The sequence below is a fragment of the Salvelinus sp. IW2-2015 genome, linkage group LG17 (genome assembly GCF_002910315.2).
Source record: "Salvelinus sp. IW2-2015 linkage group LG17, ASM291031v2, whole genome shotgun sequence".
In the NCBI taxonomy this organism is placed as follows: Eukaryota; Metazoa; Chordata; class Actinopteri; order Salmoniformes; family Salmonidae; genus Salvelinus; species Salvelinus sp. IW2-2015.
The window spans coordinates 14,023,609-14,047,686 of record NC_036857.1 but is presented as its reverse complement, the minus strand read 5'-3'; the positions used below and the strand labels follow the sequence as shown (position 1 = coordinate 14,047,686).

The 24,078-nt window shown below is 46.1% G+C and overlaps 1 protein-coding gene across 2 annotated transcripts in view; it reads left to right on the top strand.

The window, feature by feature from the left end:
* The window catches only part of LOC111977012 (helicase ARIP4-like), a 113,680-nt gene that overhangs the window by 80,256 nt on the left and 9,346 nt on the right, over window positions 1-24,078 (top strand). For both annotated transcript variants that reach the window (XM_024006256.2, XM_070447874.1), the window contains 12 exons: window positions 2,817-2,954; window positions 7,770-7,993; window positions 13,593-13,775; window positions 16,921-17,054; window positions 17,664-17,860; window positions 18,349-18,691; window positions 19,275-19,452; window positions 21,861-22,073; window positions 22,293-22,411; window positions 22,636-22,751; window positions 23,026-23,125; window positions 23,285-23,490. In XM_024006256.2, the coding sequence (XP_023862024.1) occupies window positions 2,817-2,954; window positions 7,770-7,993; window positions 13,593-13,775; window positions 16,921-17,054; window positions 17,664-17,860; window positions 18,349-18,691; window positions 19,275-19,452; window positions 21,861-22,073; window positions 22,293-22,411; window positions 22,636-22,751; window positions 23,026-23,125; window positions 23,285-23,490 (2,151 nt within the window). The remainder of the gene's footprint in view (window positions 1-2,816; window positions 2,955-7,769; window positions 7,994-13,592; window positions 13,776-16,920; window positions 17,055-17,663; window positions 17,861-18,348; window positions 18,692-19,274; window positions 19,453-21,860; window positions 22,074-22,292; window positions 22,412-22,635; window positions 22,752-23,025; window positions 23,126-23,284; window positions 23,491-24,078) is intronic.

Below are 24,078 nucleotides of genomic sequence, written 5' to 3'. Positions count from 1 at the left end.
TCCAACAGGGCTCCGGGCAGCCGAGCGGAAATGGAGAAAACTCGCCTCCCTGCGGACCCTGGCATCCTTTCACTCCCTCCTCTCTACATTTTCCTCTTCTGTCTCTGCTGCTAAAGCCACTTCTACCACTCTAAATTCCAAGCATCTGCCTCTAACCCCAGGAAGCTCTTTGCCACCTTCTCCTCCCTCCTGAATCCTCCTCCCCCTCCCCCTCCCTCCTCCCTCTCTGCAGATGACTTCGTCACCATTTTGAAAAGAAGGTCGACGACATCCGATCCTCGTTTGCTAAGTCAAACGACACCGCTGGTTCTGCTCACACTGCCCTACCCTGTGCTCTGACCTCTTTCTCCCCTCTCTCTCCAGATGAAATCTCGCGTCTTGTGACGGCCGGCCGCCCAACAACCTGCCCGCTTGACCCTATCCCCTCCTTCTCTCTCCAGACCATTTCCGGAGACCTTCTCCCTTACCTCACCTCGCTCATCAACTCATCCCTGACCGCTGGCTACGTCCCTTCCGTCTTCAAGAGAGCGAGAGTTGCACCCCTTCTGAAAAAACCTACACTCGATCCCTCCGTGTCAACAACTACAGACCAGTATCCCTTCTTTCTTTTCTCTCCAAAACTCTTGAACGTGCCGTTCTTGGCCACTCTCCCGCTATCTCTCTCAGAATGACCTTCTTGATCCAAATCAGTCAGGTTTCAAGACTAGTCATTCAACTGAGACTGCTCTTCTCTGTATCACGGAGGCGCTCCGCACTGCTAAAGCTAACTCTCTCTCCTCTGCTCTCATCCTTCTAGACTATCGGCTGCCTTCGATACTGTGAACCATAAGATCCTCCTCTCCACCCCTCTCCGAGTTGGGCATCTCCGGCGCGGCCCACGCTTGGATTGCGTCCTACCTGACAGGTCGCTCCTACCAGGTGGCGTGGCGAGAAGCTGTTCTCCTCACCACGTGCTCTCACCACTGGTGTCCCCCAGGGCTCTGTTCTAGGCCCTCTCCTATTCTCGCTATACACCAAGTCACTTGGCTCTGTCATTAACCTCACATGGTCTCTTCCTATCATTGCTATGCAGACGACACACAACTAATCTTCTCCTTTCCCCCTTCTGATGACCAGGTGGCGAATCGCATCTCTGCATGTCTGGCAGACATATCAGTGTGGATGACGGGATCACCACTCCAAGCTGAACCTCGGCAAGACGGAGCTGCTCTTCCTCCCGGGAAGGACTGCCCGTTCCATGATCTCGCCATCACGGTTGACAACTCCATTGTGTCCTCCCTCCCAGAGCGCTAAGAACCTTGGCGTGATCCTGGACAACACCCTGGCGTTCTCAACTAACATCAAGCGGTGGCCCGTTCCTGTAGGTTCATGCTCTACAACATCCGCAGAGTACGACCTGCCTCACACAGAAGCGGCGCAGGTCCTAATCCAGGCACTTGTCATCTCCCGTCTGGATTACTGCAACTCGCTGTTGGCTGGGCTCCCTGCCTGTGCCATTAAACCCCTACAACTCATCCAGAACGCCGCAGCCCGTCTGGTGTTCAACCTTCCCAAGTTCTCTCACGTCACCCCGCTCCTCCGCTCTCTCCACTGGCTTCCAGTTGAAGCTCGCATCCGCTACAAGACCATGGTGCTTGCCTACGGAGCTGTGAGGGGAACGGCACCTCAGTACCTCCAGGCTCTGATCAGGCCCTACACCCAAACAAGGGCAACTGCGTTCATCACCTCTGGCTGCTCGGCCTCCTACCACTGAGAAGTACAGTTCCCGCTCAGCCCAGTCAAAACTGTTCGCTGCTCTGGCCCCCCAATGGTGGAACAAATCCCTCACGACGCCAGGACAGCGGAGTCAATCACCACCTTCCGGAGGACAACGAGTTGAAGTAACAGACACATCTCAACATCAACTGTTCAGAGGAGACTGCTTCAATCAGGCCTTCATAGTCGAATTGCTGCAAAGAAACCACTACTAAAAAACACCAGGGAGAAGAGACTTGCTTGGGCCAAGAAACATGAGCAATGGACATCTGTCATTTTTCTGATGAGTCCAAATTTTAGATTTTCTGTTCCAACCGCCATGTCTTTGTGAGACGCAGAGTAGGTGAACGGATGATCTCTGCATGTGTGGTTCCCACCGTGAAGCATGTGTGATGGTGTGGGGGTGCTTTGCTGGTGACCACTGTCAGTGATTTATTTCAAATTCAAGGCACTTAACCAGCATGGCTGCCACCACATTCTGCAGCGATACGCCAACCCATCTGGTTTGCGCTTAGTAGGACTATCATTTGTTTTTCAACAGGACAATGACCCAACACACCTCCAGGCTGTGTAAGTGCTATTTGACCAATAAGGACAGTGATGAAGTGCTGCATCAGATGACCTGGCCTCCACAATCACCCAACCTCAACCAAATTGAGATGGTTTCGGATGAGTTGGACCGCAGAGTGAAGGAAAAGCAGCCAACAAGTGCTCAGCATATGTGGGAACTCTTTCAAGAAAAAAAGCATTCCGGGTAAAGCTGGTTGAGAGAATGCCAAGAGTGTGTAAAGCTGTCATCAAGGGTGGCTACTTTGAAGAATCTAAAATATGTTTTGATTTGTTTAACACTTTTTTGGTTACTACATGATTCCATATGTGTTTCATAGTTTTCATGTCTTCACTATTATTCCACAGAAAATAGTAAAAAATAAAGAAAAACCCTTGAATGAGTAGATGTCCAAACTTTTGATTGATACTGTGTATCATAATAGAAATTCACTGGTTAATACTTAACACACTCAGGTGATTAACTACTGCATCTCTCCCTCTGTTCCCTCCAGGACATCTGTCTCAGAGTGTGTCTACTCGCCTGGCCAAACGGGATCATGTGATCTGCCTGGACACCAGTAACAGAGGCACTAACGTCAGAGAAGACGACTCCAAAGCTCTGGTCCCAGAAGCACACGCCCCCAAAGAAGGTGCGACCCCATTCACTATGAGACGCTGTTTAGTGTCCCTCATCAAGCTAGAGAAGCCCCAGGGTCTGTCACACATGACATATTAATATACATTATATTACACATGTTAACTGAGACTAGGGCTGTTGCGGTAACCGTATTACCGTCACACCAGCGGTCACGAGTCGTGAAGACAGTCAAATTCCACATGGCCGTTTAGTCACGGTAATTAGGCTTCTCCAAGCTCTGATGCTCCTGCTGGTCATTAGTAGCCTACCAAACTTGATAACTGCCTGGTACTCAGCACTCTATTGTCCCTCTATCACTCTGACATCAATGCAAATGTAATCGAATATCTAATTAAACACTTAATGAGAACCCATGAGCTCATGTTGRGCAACATTTTTATAGGCTATGCATATAGAGGAGGATACCATCAGCTTTCTATAGGCTAGGCCTACTATATTTTTTCTCTCAACTTTCCTAATATTAATCACATTCCTTAAATTTACAACAGGAGTATAGCCTACCTGGCTGGCATGAAAATAAACCACAGGGAAAAGCGTCCTCCATTCGCTATTTTAGCGCATAGATGACATGTATTTTTTCCCCTGCCCCTGCCCCTGTTTCGATGCAGGTGCATGATAATGGTCCATCCTAAATCAAAACTAATGTCACACATATATTATTTAGTATATGTAAAGACAAGATTAAATCAAGAATAGACTGATGGATGACAATATTAGCCTATCACTTGTGAATTATATATTATCACTTGTGAATGTTGCCCAGCATAAGAAACAATGCCTTTTTTTTGTGACTTGTTCGAATCATAGTCGCACACCTCGTAGCCTGGCATATATGTTTTAATAAGGTTTGTATCACAACTAAAGTGGCCAAATAAGTTCTTAAAATGTAAGCACATTAATCCACTTACAAGGGGTATAGAGCCTAACTGGCATATATATGCAGCGTGTGAGTTTGGGGAAGATAATTTTCACCATAAAAATGCACCTTTATAATAAAAGCATTACATACATAATTACATTTGCGATCACTTTTGATATTGGTGTTTTCCGCTAATGGAACATTCACGCTTATAGCCTACTGCCATGTGCGCATTGCTGCGCTTATAATGTGAAGAAATCAACTTTTAGGCTATCAACGTTTGAAGCTAAACGTTCTTATCTGTTGCATCAGCCTCATTGCATAGTGGTTGTATTCATTTAGGATCTATCTCATCCCACAACTGTCCCAGACTATGTTTGGAATATTTATTTATTGCACAGAATAGAATAGGTCAACTTTTGTACTATGGGGGATAGTAGATTGACATAGTCTAGTGTTTTTGCTGTTCATTAGGCCTACTCATCTTGTTGGCTGACGAAAAGTAAATGTGGACACTTATTCCAATATCTTCAATATGCACCTTGCAATTGGATAAGGACACACGCAGTTGTGTCCCGATGTGTCTGTCTTAACTTGTAGCCTGTGATAAAGACCGATTACGTGACAGAGAGCCATGGGAGTGAGAAACGATTCAGATTGCACAGCAGATATTTGAGAATGTCAAATTGTGAGACTATTGGAGTGTGTACTTCCTTCGCAAAAAAACAAAGCAGAGCTCATGCCTTTCAAGCAACTTTTTTCAAATCATCATTAGTCTCATCATACAGCCTTTCAATGTATTAAAAATCAAAACAGATAGCSCATTGTAGCCCACAGCCATTTGGCATAGCCAGATCAGGACCTAACATAAGGACAACTCAGAGTATGCTATTCTGTTCTTCTGAAAYAGACTACATTTTCTTCATATCATGCTTCTTTAGACCTGTCTAAAATAATTAATGGATTTGTTGTGAAGGTGTACGCTAAATTACATGGATTTATTCGACTTTTTAAAATGTGTGGAAGCCAGGAGATGCTAAATGTGAATGTTAATTAGTGATCAATTACCTTGAAACAGGCAGTTATTTGCTTGACAATCACCGGCTGGCGAAATTTCGTGACTGCCACAGCCCTAACTGAGACTGATTGTGGTCCTCCTGTGCTGATCTAGGATCAGGTCCCCTGTACCTTTTATCTTATTCATTATGATCTAAAAGGCCGAAATGATCCTAGATCAGAACTCCTACGCTTTGAATACCTGCCCTGGTTGTGCAATACTGAGGAACTCTGCTCCAGTCATTCTTGGATTTCCATCAACAACATTCGGCCAGTGATCTTTATGAATTTGACATGTTATCAGATGAATAGCCAAGTCACACTGTAGTTAATAGAGCACAAAAATATGGCAATTGAACTCAAGGGTCCCACACCAAACATGCTTCCTGAACCACTGCTGGATTTAGAACGGCAAGACTGCCATGCTTTATATGCTTGGTGACGTTATGACCCATTTCTCTGTTCTTCATGTGTTGTAAATGGAATCAAATGTGGGTTAGATGCTTACTGTAGGTCAATTAAGGGAAATGGTCTCGCTGCAGTGTACTTTATGAAAGTACGTCATGTAAAGTCATCAAAATGACAGCATGGGGTACGTAGGGACTGGGGTGTGCTGTATCCGACTGGCTCTGAGCAGTTGTCTGAGCTAGATCAGCTGAGCTAGAGCAGGAGAGTCGCTACAGTATAGAACTAAGCTCTGGTGGGTACATCATGTGCTTTTCCTCCACTGGTCATGACTCACACACACACACACACAGACACACACAGACACACACACACACACACACACACACACACACACACACACACACTCTCTCTCTCTCTCTCTGTGTCACTTATTCACACATACATACACCTGACTGTTTGTGGGCATAGATCCACATTGAACAGATCCATTCCCAGTTGAACCCCCTTCCAACTCACCCTGCGTTTTTGAGTCCTGGATGAGAGGGTAGGCATGGAGAAAATGTCTGGTTAATGCCAGCCCCAGCCTCAGCCAGCTTCGATCGAGCCTCAGGCAGCTTCCAGCCTCAGGCAGCTCCCAGCCTCATGCAGCTTCCAGCCCAGGCAGTTTCCAGTCCAGCCAGCGCAGTAACATTTCTGCCCGTTATGTAAACCCATCTCCCACCACTATAATCCAGCTTGTATAAGCTTCCATTCACTAGACTTACATAAGCCTGCTCTCTATCGTCTTCTCCTCCCCTCTTCTAGGCCACATCTGTAGTTCAAAAAATGGCACAAATCACTTAATATAGATGACGTGGGGACCAGTTTAGATGTTTCTACACTGCTCAAAAAAATAAAGGGAACACTTAAACAACACAATGTAACTCCAAGTCAATCACACTTCTGTGAAATCAAACTGTCCACTTAGGAAGCAACACTGATTGACAATAAATTTCACATGCTGTTGTGCAAATGGAATAGACAACAGGTGGAAATTATAGGCAATGAGTAAGACACCCCCAATAAAGGAGTGGTTCTGCAGGTGGTGACCACAGACCACTTCTCAGTTCCTATGCTTCCTGGCTGATGTTTTGGTCACTTTTGAATGCTGGCGGTGCTTTCATTCATTCAGATCTAGGATGTGTTATTTTAGTGTTCCCTTTATTTTTTTGAGCAGTGTATATATATTTTTTACATTGTTATTTGAAACCAGACCAGGGAAGAACTTTTTTGAAGATTTGTTTGCCTGAAGATACTAAGAYAAACATGACGCCAGAAAAATGTGTGATTTCATAGATTTGTGAAAACAGATGTCTTCTTTTGGAGATAAATAGTGTTATTGAAACACTTATTATTGAATTATTGAAACTAATGAAATGTTTGATATTTTATTTGTTTAGGCAATATTGTGTAACATAATGATAGAAAATGATTGTTTTGATCAAAAGGCAGCCACACAATGCAATTGAAACATATGGGTATTATGTACAGTACCAGTCAAAAGTTTGGACACACCTACTCATTCAAGGATTTTTATTCTTTACTATTTTCTACATTGTAGAATAATAGTGAAAACATCAACTATGAAATAACACATATGGAATCATGTAGTAACCAAAAAAGTGTTATACAAATCAAAACATATTTTATATTTATTCTTCAAAGTAGATTCTTCAATGTAGCCACCCTTGATGACAGCTTTGCACACTCTTGGCATTCTCTCAACCAGCTTTACCCGGAATGCTTTTCCAACAGTCTTGAAAGTGTTCCCACATATGCTGAGCACTTGTTGGCTGCTTTTCCTTCACTCTGCGGTCCAACTCATCCCAAACCATCTCAATTGGGTTGAGGTTGGGTGATTATGGAGGCCAGGTCATTTGATGCATCACTCTCCTTATTGGTCAAATAGCCCTTACACAGCCTGGAGGTGTGTTGGGTCTTTGTCCTGTTGAAAAACAAATGATAGTCCCATTAAGCGCAAACCAGATTGGATGGCGTATCACTGCGGTAGCCATGCTGGATAAGTGTGCCTTGAATTCTAAGTAAATCACTGACAGTGTCACCAGCAAGCACCCCAACACCATCACACCTCCTCCTCCATGCTTCACGGTGGAACCACACACGTGGAGATCGCACAAAGACATGGTGGTTGGAACAAAAAATCTCAAATTTGGACTCATCAGATCAAAGGACAGATATATTTAGATTTGTTTAACAGTTTTTTGGTTACTACATGATTCCATATGTGTTATTTCTTAGTTTTGATGTCTCCACTATTATATATTAACAGTAAAAATATAGAAAAACCCTTGAATGAGTAGGTGTCCAAACTTTTGACTGGTACTGTAGATATATTAAATGCTTCTCCATTTCCATCTACAATGCTCTTCTAACAAAAACACCTTGACCCCCCCCCCCCTTTTCTTTTTCCTTTCTCAACCATAGACGTGATCGAGCTCAGCTCCGGCGAGGACGACGCCCTACAGATCAGCAGCGAGTCCACCAATGAGGAGGAGGAGCGGTCGGAGGAGGCCAGCGACGCCCACGTCAACGACGCTGTAAACCAACCGGACGCCCTGGGGCGTGTCTTGGTCAACCTGAACCACCCTGCTGAGGAGGTAGACCTGTTCCTCTCCCCTCAACTGGTCCGGGCCGTCAAACCTCACCAGGTAGGGATTCCCTCAGTAGAATATCAAGTAGGCTTGTGCGGTATATACCGTATACCAGGGTATTTGGAAATAGTCACGGGATGGTTTTTCCAATACCTTCAATACATTCTAATATTTGTAACAATTTAAGTAAATACCTGCAGTCAACTTGTGGAATGAGTTGGGGGTTGAAGCATATTGCGTTCTTATTTCACCTGTCACATTATTGTACAACGGGATAAAGCAGGAGCAGGTGTGTCCAGCTGTGTGTTGACAGGGGTCTCATTTTATATTGAGTCAACAGTGTTTTATATTGAGTTGAGTCAACAGTGATCAGGGATGTGCATCTATAGTTTTCCTTCACAGAAAATACATTAGTGCACCACATTCAGCATAAAATAGCTTTATCTTGATTCGATGACAACAGAAGTCTTTTTTGCAAAACAATGTAGGGCCATCATATTTCTAATGTTTAGGCGTATCATAGGAAATGTATTTTCTAACGTTTTGCTTAAAGTTAATATTTCATTTTACTGCCGAAAAGTTTCTGGATACACAGAGAAAAGTAGCTGCACATCAGTCAGAGCGCTGTCTGCTGATAGAATGATGGAGAAAAGTAGCTCCACATCAGTCACAGCGCTGTCTGCTGATAGAATGATGGAGAAAAGTAAGCTCCATCATCAGTCAGAGCGCTGTCTGCTGATAGAATGATGGAGAAAAGTAGCTCCAATCAGTCAGAGCGCTGTCTGCTGATAGAATGATGGAGAAAAGTAGCTCCACATCAGTCAGAGCGCTGTCTGCTGATAGAATGATGGAGAAAAAGTAGCTCCATATCAGTCAGAGCGCTGTCTGCTGATAGAATGATGGAGAAAAAGTAGCTCCATACATCAGAGCGCTGTCTGCTGATAGAATGATGGAGAAAAGTAGCTCCAATCAGTCAGAGCGCTGTCTGCTGATAGAATGATGGAGAAAAGTAGCTCCACATCAGTCAGAGCGCTGTCTGCTGATAGAATGATGGAGAAAAGTAGCTCCACATCAGTCAGAGCCTGTCTGCTGATAGAATGATGGAGAAAAGTAGCTCCACATCAGTCAGAGCCTGTCTGCTGATAGAATGTGGAGAAAGTAGCTCCAATCAGTCAGAGCGCTGTCTGCTGATAGAATGATGGAGAAAAGTAGTCCAATCAGTCAGAGCGCTGTCTGCTGATAGAATGATGGAGAAAAGTAGCTCCAATCAGTCAGAGCGCTGTCTGCTGATAGAATGATGGAGAAAAGTAGCTCCATATCAGTCAGAGCGCTGTCTGCTGATAGAATGATGGAGAAAAGTAGCTCCATATCAGTCAGAGCGCTGTCTGCTGATAGAATGATGGAGAAAAGTAGCTCCAATCAGTCAGAGCGCTGTCTGCTGATAGAATGATGGAGAAAAGTAGCTCCACATCAGTCAGAGCGCTGTCTGCTGATAGAATGATGGAGAAAAGTAGCTCCACATCAGTCAGAGCCTGTCTGCTGATAGAATGATGGAGAAAAGTAGCTCCACATCAGTCAGAGCCTGTCTGCTGATAGAATGATGGAGAACAAGTAGCTCCACATCAGTCAGAGCGCTGTCTGCTGATAGAATGATGGAGAAAAGTAGCTCCACATCAGTCAGAGCGCTGTCTGCTGATAGAATGCCTGTTCATGAATTCTCATCCCAGTTTAGAAGTGCAACTGAAGCACAAAGTTAGTCTGATGTCGAGCAGAAAGTACAATAAGAACCATTTTAGATCTGCGTTTCCAAACGCAGCAAGATATTTCTTTTTCCCTTCGTGACAAACACAGAATTCTGCGTTAACACGACCTCTAAGTTTAACTTGCTATCTAAGTAAGTGGCTAAATTAATAAGGTGACAAGCATCATATTGTGTTAGCTTTCTGCCCTGTTTGAGAAGTCAAAGCCCTTTGGATGTTGTTTGCACAGCTGCCACTGCCATATTGATTTCCTTGTGTTTTTTATCCTTTCCGTTCTCGGCTGTCTGCTCCTCCCCCCTCTTCTTCAAGCAGAGCAGGCAGGCCTGTTGCCCTAGCGACTCCAGACTCCACACAGCTTGTAGACATGCTGCTGGAGCCTCCCGAGTTGCGTAGCGGTCTAAGGCACTGCAGTTCTTGAGGCATCACTACAGATCTGGGTTAGATCCCAGGCTGTGTTGCAGCCGGCCAAGTCCGGGAGACCCAATTGGCCCAGAGTCGTTAAGGGAGGGTTTGGCCGGCCAGGATGTCCTTGTCCCATCACGCTCTAGCGACTCCTGTGGCGGGCCGGGCGCATGCACGCTGACAAGGTCGCCAGTTGTACGGCGTTTCCTCCAACACATTGGTGAGGCTGGCTTCCCGGGTTAAGAGAGCAGCATGTCAAGAATCAGTGTGGCTTGGCAGAGTCGTGTTTTAGAGGACGCATGGCTCTCGACCTTCGCCTCTCCCAGCGATGGGATAAGTTGCAGTGATGGGATAAGACTGTAACTACCAATTGCATATCACAAAATCGTGGAGAAAAAGGGGTAAAAAGTGTTTAAAAATGAAGACATGCTGCTGGAGAGCCAGTACTGCATGCGTCAAAAATGTGTTCATTTGCACAATGCAATGGTGGAAAAAGTAGATACCTTCATAAATTATACCTAAAATTATACCTAAAGATACCTTCATAAATAATGACTCACGTGAAAGTCATACATTTTTATCAGCATATTGATTCCACAACACGAAGGGCTAATACTCTTGACCACTGCTACTCTAACTTCCGTGATGCATACAAAGCCCTCCCTCGCCCCCTCTTTGGCAAATCCGACCACAACGCTATCTTGCTTGTCCCGGCTTATAGGCAGAAACTCAAACAGGATGTACCAGTGACGAGAACCATTCAACGCTGGTCTGACCAATCGGAAGCCACGCTCCAAGATTGTTTTGATCACGAGGACTGGAATATGTTCCTATCAGCCTCAGAGGACAATATCGACCTATACGCTGAGTCGGTGAGTGTGTTTATMAATAAGTGCATTGGAGACGTCGTACCCACTGTGAACATTATAACCTACCCTAACCAGAAACCGTGGATGGATGGCGGCATTCGCGTAAAACTGTAAGCGTGATCCAACGCATTTAACCATGGAAAGAGGTCTGGAGATATGGCTGAATATAAACTGTGTAGTTATTCCCTCCGCAAGGCAATCAAACAAGCGAAATGCCAGTACAGGGACTAGGTGGAGTCGTAATTGAACAGTTCCGACACGAGACGTATGTGGCAGGGTCTACAGGAAAACAGCCACGTCACGGACACCGACGTCATGCTTCCAGACAAATTAAACACCTTTGCCTGTTTTGAGGATAATACAGTGTCTCCGTCTCGGCTCGCTAACAAAGACTGCGGCCTCTCCTTCTCAGTGGCTGACGTGAGTAAAACATTTAAACATGTTAACCCTCACAAGACTGCTGGCCCAGACAGCATCCCTAGCCGTGTCCTCAGAGCATGCACAAACCAGCTGGCTGGTGTGTTTACGGACATATTTAATGGCTCCCTATCCCAGTCTATTGTCCCCACATGCTTCAAGATGGCTACCATTGTTCCAGTACCCAAGAAGGCAAAGATAACTGAACTAAATGACTATCGCCCCATGGCACTCACTTCTGTCATCATGAAGTACTTTGAGAGGCTAGTCAAGGATCATATCACTGCCACCTTACCGGCCACCCTAGACCCACTTCAGTTTTCATACCACCCCAACAGGTCCACAGATGACGCAATGGCCATCACACTGCACACTRCCCTTGGACAAAAATAATACCTATGTAAGAATGCTGTTCCCCCAGGTGGTGAAGGTAGGAAACAACATCTCCACTTTGCTGACCCTCAACACTGGAGCCCCACAAGGGTGTGTGCTCAGCCCTCTCCTGTACTCCSTGTTCACCCACGACTGCGTGGCCATGCACGCCTCCAACTCAATCATCAAGTTTGCAGATGACACAACAGTAGAGGGCTTGATAACTAACAACGACGAGACAGCCTACAGGGAGGAGGTGAGGGCACTCGGAGTGTGATGTCAGGAAAACAACCTCTCACTCAACGTCAACAAAACAAAGGAGATGATCGTGGACTTCTTGGGCGTACACATCACAGACAGTGTGGTGAAGAAGGAGCAACAGCGCCTCTTCAACCTCAGGAGGCTGAAGAAATTTGGCTTGTCACCCAAAACCCTAACTAACTTTTACAGATGCACAATCGAGAGCATCCTGTCGGGCTGTATCACAGCCTGGTACGGCAACTGCACTGCCTTCAACCGCAAGGCTATCCAGAGGGTGGTGCGGTCTGTACAACGCATCACCAGGGGCAAACTACCTGTACTCCAGGACTCCTACAACGCCCGTTGTCACAGGAAGGCCAAAAAGATCATCAAGGACAACAACCACCTGAGCCACTGCCTGTTCACCCTGCTATCATCCAGAAGGCGAGGTCAGTACAGATGCATCAAATCTGGAATTGAGAGATTGAAAAACAGCTTCTATCTCAAGGCCATCAGACTGTTAAATAGCCATCACTAACTCAGAGAGGCTGCTGCCTACATTGAGACCCAATCACTGGATACTTTAATAAATGGATCACTAGTCACTTTAAATAATGCCACTTTAATAATATTTACATATCTTACATTACTCATATCACATGTATATACTGTATTTTATACCATCTACTGCACCTTGCCTATGCCGCTCGGCCATCGCTCATCCATATATTTATATGCACATATTTTCATTCACCCCTTTAGATTTGTGTGTATTAGGTAGTTGTTGGGAATTGTTAGATTACTCGTTAGATTTGTGTGTAGTAGGTAGTTGCTGGGAATTGTTAGATATTACTCGTTAGATATTACTGCACGGTCAGAACTAGAAGCACAAGCATTTCGCTACACCCGCATTAACATTGCTGACCAATACAATTAGATTTGATTTGGAGTAGAAGTCTACCTATAACTCCTACCTATATATGCATAACTTTATGAGCTGGATTGCCTGTCTTTGCAATTTGTTTATTTTCGTTTGTGCTCGTTAGCATATTAGGCTACCAGCCTCCATGGAAATTTGCTATTACTGTTAAATTACTTAATTTTATTACCATCCTGGTAATAGACTCCCAATGTTTTTTTTTTGTATTTTTGGCACCTTCTTGTGTACTAAGCTGGTAATACTGTAATTCCCAGGGTGAGAGAAAGACGGTATGACGATATGCAAGTCGGGATACCGCCCAACCCTAATATCAAGCCTATCAAACAGTTTTCTCTTCATACATAATCAATCTACCAACCATGGTACCACTGACTCAATAGGGCCATGGATTCTCTTGTTTGCACAGGCAGTCTAGCAGTTGCACAGGCAGTCTAGCAGTTATATTCCAATTTCCCAGATCCATATTAAGCCTAAAAAGCACTTTCAATTAAGATTTTCTGCCTCTGCCAAACCCCATAGAGCCCACGGAGACAGCCATGGTATACAATGCATGCAGTCAAACAAATATAACAATTAACAGACTTATCAATCTGCTAATGATCTCGCTACTTCTGTCTCTCCCTCTCTTCCTCCTTTCTTTTCTCCCCCTCCATCAGATCGGTGGGATCCGGTTCCTGTATGATAACCTGGTGGAGTCTCTGGAGAGGTCTAAGCGCAGCAGTGGCTTCGGCTGTATCCTTGCCCACAGCATGGGCCTGGGCAAGACCTTGCAGGTCATCTCCTTTATAGACATCCTGCTTAAACACACGCAGGCCCACACCGTGCTCGCCATCGTTCCTGTAAGTGGCTGTGTGTACTCTTTTCTCTCTTTACATGCTCTGTTTATTCTGTTTATACATACTGGACATAATGCAATGGAGGTGTGTGAATCTATCTTGTAATCTCTTGACTGAGGTAATTTACTTTCTCTCTACCACTCTCTCTCTACCGCGCTCTCTCTCTCTACTGTTCTCTCTCTCTCTACCGCTCTCTCTACCGCTCTCTCTTTCTCTCTACCGCTCTCTCTCTCTCTTCCGCTCTCTCTCTCTCTCTACCTCTCTCTTTCTCTCTCTCTCTCTCTCTTCTCTCTCTCTCCGCTCTCTCTACCGCCCTACCGACCGCTCTACCGCTCTCTCTTTCTCTCTACCGCTCTCTATTCTCTCTACCGCTCTCTCTCTCTCTCTACCGCTCTCTCTCTCTCCCTCTACCTCTCCCTCTACCTCTCTCTTACCGCTGCGTGCTCTATCTCTACCGCTCCTCTCTCTACTGCTCTCTCTTCCGCTCTCTCTAGCTACTGCTCTTCTACCGCTCTCTCTACCGCTCTCTTTTCTCTCTACCGCTCTCTATTCTCTCTACCGCTCTCGTCTCCTCTCTCTCTCACCGCCTCTCTCCTCTACCGCTCCTCTCTCTCTCCTCTTACCTCTCTCTCTCCTCTATCTCTCTACGCTCGTGCTCTCTCTATCAGCTCTCTCTCTACGCTCTCTCTCTACCGCTCTCTACCTCTCTCTCTCTCTCTAACCGCTCGGCTCTCTCTCTACGCTCTCTCTCAATTCAATTTCAATTCAAGGGGCTTTATTGGCATGGGAAACGTGTTAACATTGCCAAAGCAAGTGAGGTAGATATTATACAAAAGTGAAATAAACAATACAAATTAACAGTAAACATTACACATACAGAAGTTTCAAAACAATAAAGACATTACAAAATGCTATATTATATTATATACAGTGTTGTAACAATGTACAAATGGTTAAAGCACACAAGTTAAAATAATAAGCATAAATTGGGTTGTATTTACAATGGTGTTTGTTCTTCACTGGTTGCCCTTTTCTTGTGGCAACAGGTCACAAATCTTGCTGCTGTGATGGCACACTGTGGAATTTTCTCCCAGTTTGATATGGGAGTTATCAAAATTGGATTTGTTTTCAAATTCTTCTTTGTGGATCTGTGTAATCTGAGGGAAATATGTCTCTCTAATATGGTCATACATTGGGCAGGAGGTTAGGAAGTGCAGCTCAGTTTCCACCTCATTTTGTGGGCAGTGTGCACATAGCCTGTCTTCTCTTTGAGAGCCATGTTGCCTACGGCGGCCTTTCCCAATAGCAAGGCTATTGCTCACTGAGTCTGTACATAGTCAAAGCTTTCTTAAGTTTGGGTCAGTCACAGTGGTCAGGTTTTGCCACTGTGTATCTCTGTTTAAGGGCCAAATAGCATTCTCTCTATCCCTCTCTACCTCTCTCTACGTCGCACTCTCTCTCTACCGCTCTCTCTCACCGCTCTCTCTCTACACTCCTCTCTACCTACGCTCTTCTCTACAGCTTCTCTACTCTCTCGTCTCTCTCTACCGCTCTGCGCCCTTCTCTACCTCTCTCTTCTACCTCTCTCTCTAACCTCTCTTTTCTCCTCACCCCTCCTCTCTCTCTCCTACCTCTCTCTCTACTGCTCTCTCTACATGTTCTCTCTCTACCGCTCTCTCTCTACTCTCTCACGCTCTGTCTCTCTCTACCGCTCTCTCTCTCTCGCACGCTGCCGCTCTCTCTACTGCTCTCTCCCTCTACCTCTCTCTCTCTACTGCTCGCGCTCTCTCTCTATCTCGCTCTCTCTCTCCCCTCTCTCTACGTGCGCTCTTCTCTCTCTACCTCGTGCGCGCTCTCTCTCTTCTAGCTCGTGCGCTGTCTCTCTCTCTACTTCGTGCGCTCTCTCTCTCCACCGCTCGCGCTCCTTTCTACCGCTCTCGCTCTACCGCTCTCGCTCTACCGCTCTCGCTCTACTATCCGTCTCTCTCTACGCTCTCTCTCTACCGCTCCTCTCTACCTACCTCTCTCTCTCTCTCACCTCTCTCTCTACTACCGCTCTCTCTCTATACTACTCTCTCTCTACTCTGTCCTCTCTCTCTACTTCTCTCGCTCTGTCTCTCTCTCTACCGCTCTCTCTCTCTCGCTCTCTCTACTCTCTCTCTCCCTTCTACCTCTCTCTCTCTACTGCTCGCGCTCTCTCTCTATCTCGCTCTCTCTCTCCCTCTCTCTCTACTGTTCTCTCTCCCTCTACCTTACTCTCTTCGCCTTCTCTCTCTGCTTCTCTCTCTCTCTACCGCTCATGCTCTTTCTCTCTCTCTACCGCTCTCTTTCCTCTACCGCTCTCTCTCTACCTCACAGTCCGCTCTCTCTCTCTACTTCGTGGCGCGCTTCTCTCTCTCTACTTTCGTGCGCTCTCTCGCTCTACCTCACGCGCCTCTCGCTCTACTCGCTCACGCTCTCTCTCCACCTCACGCTCTCTCTCTCTACCTCGCAAGCGCTCTCTCTCTCCACTCCGCCTCTCTCTCTCCACCTCGCGCTCTCTTCTCCACCTCCACTCTCTCTCTCTACTCGCACGCGCTCTCTCTCTCTCGCATCGCGTCTCTCTCTACTCACCGCGCTCTTCTCCGCTACCTCGCACGCTCTCTCTCTCTACCTCGCACGCGCTCTCTCTCTCTACTTCGCGCGCGCTCTCGCTCTACTCTCGCACACTCTTCTCCACTCGCTCTCTCTACCTCGCCTCAATCTGCTCTCTACTTCCGCGCTCTCTCTTATTCCCTCGCGCTCTCTCTCTCTACTTCATGCGCTCTCTCTCTACTTCATGCGCTCTCTCTCTACTTCCCTCGCGCTCTCTCTCTACTTCGCTGCGCTCTCTCTCTACTTCATGCGCTCTCTCTCTACTTCATGCGCTCTCTCTCTACTTCTGCGCTCTCTCTCTACTTTCGCGCCCGCTCTCGCTCTACCTCGGCACGCACTCTCTCTCCACCTCGCTCTCTCTCTCTCTACCTCGCTCTCTCTCTACCTCGCTCTCTCTGTGTTCTCTCTTCTTCTCGCTCTCTACCTCTGAACCTTTTTCTCTCTCTCTACCCCTCTCTCACTACCCCTCTCTCACTACCCCTCTCTCTCTCCCTCTCTACCAATCTCGCTACAGGTCAACACGTTACAGAACTGGCTGGCTGAGTTTAACCTCTGGGTCCCTTCCTCTGAGGCATTACCTGCAGACATCAACCCCGCCCACTTCTCCCCGCGCATCTTCAAGGTCCACATCCTGAATGACGAGCACAAGTAAGTTTCCCGTCCTCTCTGGGAACAGGGATAGTCCACTACCTCCAATTTCAAAGCTGAAGCCTTTTAGCCATGATCATGGTTTGTGTTTGTGAGTGACTAGAAGCTCTGCTTCTATCACACAACTGCCAGGGATCTGTCTCTAAAAATAAATGTATGTACAAACATGACTCATCTATCGCCCAAGTGTGTAACTACATGAACTACGTAAGGCATTTAAAGTACATCAACTATCAAGACCTTTAGCAAGAAGGTTTGATTAAGATATAATGCAGGTCGTCTTTAGGTATATACACTGGGGCGGCAGGTAGCCTAGTGGTTAGAGCATTGAGCCAGTAACCGACAGGCTGCTAGATCGAATCCCTGAGCTGACAAGGTAAAAATATGTCATTCTGCCCCTGAACAAGGCAGTTAACCCACTGTTCCTAGGCCATCATTGTAAATAAGAATTTGTTCTTAACTGACTTGCCTAGTTAACTAAAGATAAATAAATAAATATGTCTCTAAATGCCTATGCTATTATGTGTGGAACATTGTCACTGATGTGCTATCTTTCTTTCCCTCTTTTCGCTCTCATCTCTTTTTCTCTCTCTCTCTTTTCTCTTTCAGAACCACGGCCAGCAGAGCGAAGGTGATCTCTGACTGGTCGCTGGATGGCGGCGTGCTCCTGATGGGGTATGAGATGTACCGCCTGCTGTCCCTGAAGAAGAGCTTTGTGGCGGGCCGGAAGAAGAAGTCCAAGAAGCCCCAAGGACCAGTGGTCATTGACCTGGACGAAGAGGACCGGCAGCAGGAGCTCCTCAAAGGTCAGTAGGTCAAAAAGGTCACCTCAGAGTGACACCTGTCAATCGACACTAATGTCAGTCATGGCCTGAGCTTTTCAGAGTTTTCAAACCAGCAGCTTATGGCAGTTTTTCTTTCATCAAACCAAGATCATCTGCACATTTGGATTTTGAGAGATCCTAATGTTTAACCCTTTGTTAGAACCCATGTTAGATAACATTTTGTTAGACATTTTTCATGTGCTCCAGGATGTGTGTACGAGTGCATGGGTTTCCAGTTATCCAGTCACGACATCAATTTAGTATGACTTCATCATGAGTGACTCCGATAACATGAGTCACTTAGATAAATGGAACGTAAAGTAAATGCTTTGATCAGTCCTACATACACATCTTACCGTCATGGCTTTTTTATTGGATTTAACCTTCATTTAACTAGGCAATCTGGGACTGGTTGGACATCCATTGTTCCTGAAATAGCTCTAACTTGACATTMCTCTACCCTCCTGAAGACATAGAGAAGGCCCTGTCTCGCCCAGGCCCGGACGTGGTGATCTGTGACGAGGGCCACCGCATTAAGAACTGCCRCGCCAGCACCTCGCAGGCCCTGAAGAATATTCGTACCCGGAGACGTGTGGTCCTCACGGGATACCCACTCCAGAACAACCTGATAGAGTACTGGTGCATGGTGGACTTTGTCAGGCCTGATTTCCTAGGTACCAGGCAGGAGTTCAGTAACATGTTTGAGAGGCCCATTCTGAACGGGCAGTGTGTGGACAGCACGCCTCAGGACGTCCGGTTGATGAGATACCGAAGTCATGTCCTCCATAGCCTGCTGGAAGGCTTCGTCCAGAGGTGAGAATGAGAGCTGGTTATAACCCACATGAACTGTTGCTACTACAGTATTCTCTTTATACTTTATAGGCAAGTTTCCCCCTCTCCGATTAAATCTTAAGATTACTTTATTGGTCAATTGCACACAAGGTCCAGCCGAAATTTGACTTCTGCTTTTACCCAGCCCCTCCGTAAACACACATGCATACATACACATACAGGGTTTTTGGAGAGGTACAGTGCTGCCACACTGGTCGCCTGCGGAGCTGTTGTTGTGGGGGGTTAAGAGCCTTGCTCAAGGACACAACGGCAGGCAAAGGCATCTTGGATTTTGATAACAGCAACCCTCTGATTGCCAGCTCATTACCCGCCAGATTTTTCCTTTCGGACCCGGAATTTTAACTGGCAACCCTCCAGTTACTGGCTCACCTCTATAACTGCTAGCCTACCTGCCACCCCAGTCTATTCCTGGACTAAAAAGTACTTTCAATGGATATTTTAGTTGAAGTCTGATAATGGTTGTGTTTGTTCATGAATGTAGATGAGATCTATATGGCATAAATATTCGTGGTCTAGCTCTGGTTGTGCTTGTGTTTGTTCCCAGGCGTGGCCATAACGTGCTGAGAGACCAGCTCCCCTCCAAGGACGAGCATGTGATCATGGTGCGCCTGTCGCCCCTGCAGAGGGCCCTCTACACAGAGTTTATGAACCGCTTCAGAGAGGCAGGCAACAGCGGCTGGCTCAGCCTTAACCCACTCAAGGCCTTCTGCGTGTGCTGCAAGGTGTGCATGCCTGTCTGTGTCTGTTTTGTCATACACAGGAGTGAAATAAATGTGGGAAGTGCAATCGGAAAGTATTCAGACCCCTCGACTTTTTCCACATTTTGTTACGTTACAGCACTATTCTTAATGGATTACATTTTTTTTAAATCCTCACCAATCTACACACAATACCCTATAATGACAAAGAAAAAATGTTTTTTAGAAATGTTTGCAAATTTATTACAAATGAAAAACAGATACCTTATTTACATACAGTGGGGAGAACAAGTATTTGATACACTGCCGATTTTGCAGGTTTGCCTACTTATGAAGCATGTAGAGGTCTCACATTTTTTATCATAGGTACACTTCAACTGTGAGAGACAGAATCTAAAACAAAAATCCAGAAAATCACATTGTATGATTTTTAAGTAATTCATTTGCATTTTATTGCATGACATAAGTATTTGATCACCTACCAACCAGTAAGAATTCCGGCTCTCACAGACCTGTTAGTTCTTCTTTAAGAAGCCCTCCTGTTCTCCACTCATTACCTGTTTTAACTGCACCTGTTTGAACTCGTTACCTGTATAAAAGACACCTGTCCACACACTCAATCAAACAGACTCCAACCTCTCCACAATGGCCAAGACCAGAGAGCTGTGTAAGGACATCAGGGGTAAAATTGTAGACCTGCACATGGGTGGGATGGGCTACAGGACAATAGGCAAGCAGCTTGGTGAGAAGGCAACAACTATTGGCGCAATTATTAGAAAATGGAAGAAGTTCAAGATGACGGTCAATCACCCTCGGTCTGGGGCTCCATGCAAGATCTCCTGTCTCTTATACACATCTAGATGTGTATAAGAGACAGCCTGAAGAGAGCTGGGACCACAGTCTCAAAAATAAAACATTAGTAACACACTACACCGTCATGGATTAAAATCCTGCAGCGCACGCAAGGTCCCCCTGCACAAGCCAGCGCATGTCCAGGCCCGTCTGAAGTTTGCCAATGACCATCTGGATGATCCAGAGGAGGAATGGGAGAAGGTCATGTGGTCTGATGAGACAAAAATAGAGCTTTTTGGTCTAAACTCCACTCGCCGTGTTTGGAGGAAGAAGAAGGATGAGTACAACCCCAAGAACACCATCCCAACCGTGAAGCATGGAGGTGGAAACATTCTTTGGGGATGCTTTTCTGCAAAGGGGACAGGACGACTGCACCGTAATGAGGGGAGGATGGATGGGGCCATGTATCGCGAGATCTTGGCCAACAACCTCCTTCCCTCAGTAAGAGCATTGAAGATGGGTCGTGGCTGGGTCTTCCAGCATGACAACGACCCGAAACACACAGCCAGGGCAACTAAGGAGTGGCTCCGTAAGAAGCATCTCAAGGTCCTGGAGTGGCCTAGCCAGTCTCCAGACCTGAACCCAATAGAAAATCTTTGGAGGGAGCTGAAAGTCCGTATTGCCCAGCGACAGCCCCGAAACCTGAAGGATCTGGAGAAGGTCTGTATGGAGGAGTGGGCCAAAATCCCTGCTGCAGTGTGTGCAAACCTGGTCAAGAACTACAGGAAACGTATGATCTCTGTAATTGCAAACAAAGGTTTCTGTACCAAATATATTAAGTTCTGCTTTTCTGATGTATCAAATACTTATGTCATGCAATAAAATGCAAATTAATTACTTAAAAATCATACAATGTGATTTTCTGGATTTTTGTTTTAGATTCCGTCTCTCACAGTTGAAGTGTACCTATGATAAAAATGACAGACCTCTACATGCTTTGTAAGTAGGAAAACCTGCAAAATCGGCAGTGTATCAAATACTTGTTCTCCCCACTGTAACTATTCAGACCCTTTGCTATGAGACTCGAAATTGAGCTCAGGTGCATCCTGTTTCCGTTGAAACCTGACAGAGCTTGAGAGGATCTGTAGAGAAGAATGGGAGAAACTCCCAAAATACCGGTGTGCCAAGCTTGTAGCGTCATCCCAAGAAGACTCGAGGCTGTAATCGCTGAAAAAGGTGCTTCAACAAAGTACTGAGTAAAGGGTCTAAATACTTATGTAAAGGTGATATTTCAGTTTGAAATGATGTGGTATTATAACAATATTAGGATGACGTCTGAATGAAATGTGGACATGTACATAGCGTGTGATGTACAGTGCATTGGGAAAGTAAAATACGTTACAGCCTTATTCTAAAATGGATGAAATCGTTTTTCCCCCTCATCAATCTACACACTAGATTGATGAGGGGGGGGGGRACTATTTAATCCATTTTAGAATAAGGCTGTAACGTAACAATGTGGAAAAAGTCAAGTGGTCTGAATACTTTCCCAATGCACTGTATGTCACATGCTGTATACTACATGTCCACATTTCATTCAGACGTCATCCTAATGTTGGAATAATGTCTTCCTCTACCAGATCTGGAACCACCCAGACGTGCTGTACGAGGCGCTGCAGAAGGAGAATCTGGCCAATGAGCAGGACCTGGACCTGGATGACATCACCAACGGCCACGCCCGCTGCCCAGCCCCCAACCAGAAGGGCAAGACCTCGGAGGACCCCAACAGCATCGGAGGGCTGAGTCTCAACGCTCTGCAGGAGAAGGCCAACCAGGTCATCACCTACGAATGGGTACGCAGCCACACTTCACTACCATGTTTTTGTTTTTCCATTCAGTTTAAGTGGCAGGGGGTTGAGTCATCATGGATTTATGACGGTTGGAAAACAACTTGAGGGCCACTCATTTAGAACGGATTCTGTCGTAGGTTTCAGTACAAAACAGGTTATTACCCTAAACTGTGCTCTACAACTACACTACTGTTCTGTTACCTCATCTCCTCTCTATCTCAGGCGAAGGAGATCATGTCTGACTATAAACCCGGGCTCTTGGAGAACTCTGCTAAGATGGTCCTGCTGTTCCACCTGATCGACGAGAGTGTGAGGAAGGGAGACAAGATCCTGGTGTTCAGGTAGGCACAGAAACAGAACCTCACAGTTGTTTTACTGTTTTGATCTTACGTTTTTCAAGTTTTCCTTTCAGTTCCTTTAAAACAACTGTTGCAACGCAACATATTCCACGAAGACTAAGGCCGAAGCACAGACAGACAAACTTCTCAAATGGTTAAATTAGTTTCACTGTAATTTCCAAGCACCCCTCCTCACCGTATCCCTCCCTCCACTGTTTCTCGTGCAGTCAGAGTTTGTCCACCCTGTCAGTCATCGAGGAGTTCCTGGCCAAGAGGCCCATACTGGCAGGCAGCGCCAGAGAGGGCTACAACCAAAACTGGGTCCGCAACCACAACTACTACAGTAAGTGTCCCTGTTYCCATGACAACCACCGCTGTCACCATGTCTCTGTTACTCCACTTGTCCAGTGGTGTCTTTTACTGAAGCTATACAAATGTATTCAGCCTCCCCAATCCCATGGTGCCACTTTTCCCGTTGATTTACATTGACTATCGCCACCTGCTGGGGATATTGATATTTTGCCATCATTCTATGTATGAAGCCCTTGGGTAAAAACTGGTTGTTCCTGTGTGTTGGAGAAAGGGATTGACTTCCTTTTTATGGTTTGTCTCTTTAGGACTGGATGGGAGCACATCTGCTTCAGAGAGAGAGAGGCTCATCAACCAGTTCAACGACCCGTCCAACACCTCCGCCTTGATCTTTCTGCTGTCCACCAGGTAAAAGACCTTCACAGGAACACACTGGTAGAAATAATTATCATTTGTTTGTAATCATACTTATGTATAGTCACACTAGTAACCACACTAGTTACAAACACACACACACACATACACATACACATCAGGTCAGTGACGTGTGCTTCTCCCCATCCTCAGGGCTGGCTGTCTGGGGGTGAACCTGATCGGGGCTAACCGCGTGGTGGTGTTTGATGCCTCCTGGAACCCCTGTCACGACGCCCAGGCCGTATGTCGGGTGTACCGCTACGGCCAGAAGAAACCCTGCCATATCTACCGCCTGGTCTGTGACTTCACCCTGGAGAAGAAGATCTACGACCGGCAGATCTCCAAGCAGGGCATGTCCGGTGAGTAACCAGCGAACCAAACAAACACATAATAGAATGGATACTGACTTCATACAGACTACACCTCTGCTTCCTCCAGCCATGTTTACTGGGCCTACTATTACATGGTCATCTGCTATCAATATTTTTTATCTACTCTTACTATAAGCCTACACTGTTAAGGGCACTTCAGCCGGCCCAGTCCCCTTCACTAGCATGCAAAACAGTGTGTGTGCTGCGAAGTGCAGCAGTCCTGTGATCTGTCAGACTCCTCTCAGGCTAAGTGCACTCCAAGTGCACTTTGACATAGTTTGCCATTGTTAGGCTCAGTTGGTAGAGCATGGCGCTTGCAACACCAGGGTTGTGGGTTTGATTTAGAGCGTCTTAACCTGTTAGTGATCCCTTCGCGCGCCAATCAATGCAGCTGTTGATGGCCCTAGACCTGAGGTGGGCAACTTCAGTCCTCGAAGGGCCTGATTGGTGTCACACATTTTCTCCATCCCTATGAAACACAGCTGATTAATCAAATTGCATTCTAAACTGAAGATCATGATTAGGTGATTATTGGAGTCAGGTGTGTTAGCTGGGGCTGGGGCAAAACTGTGACAC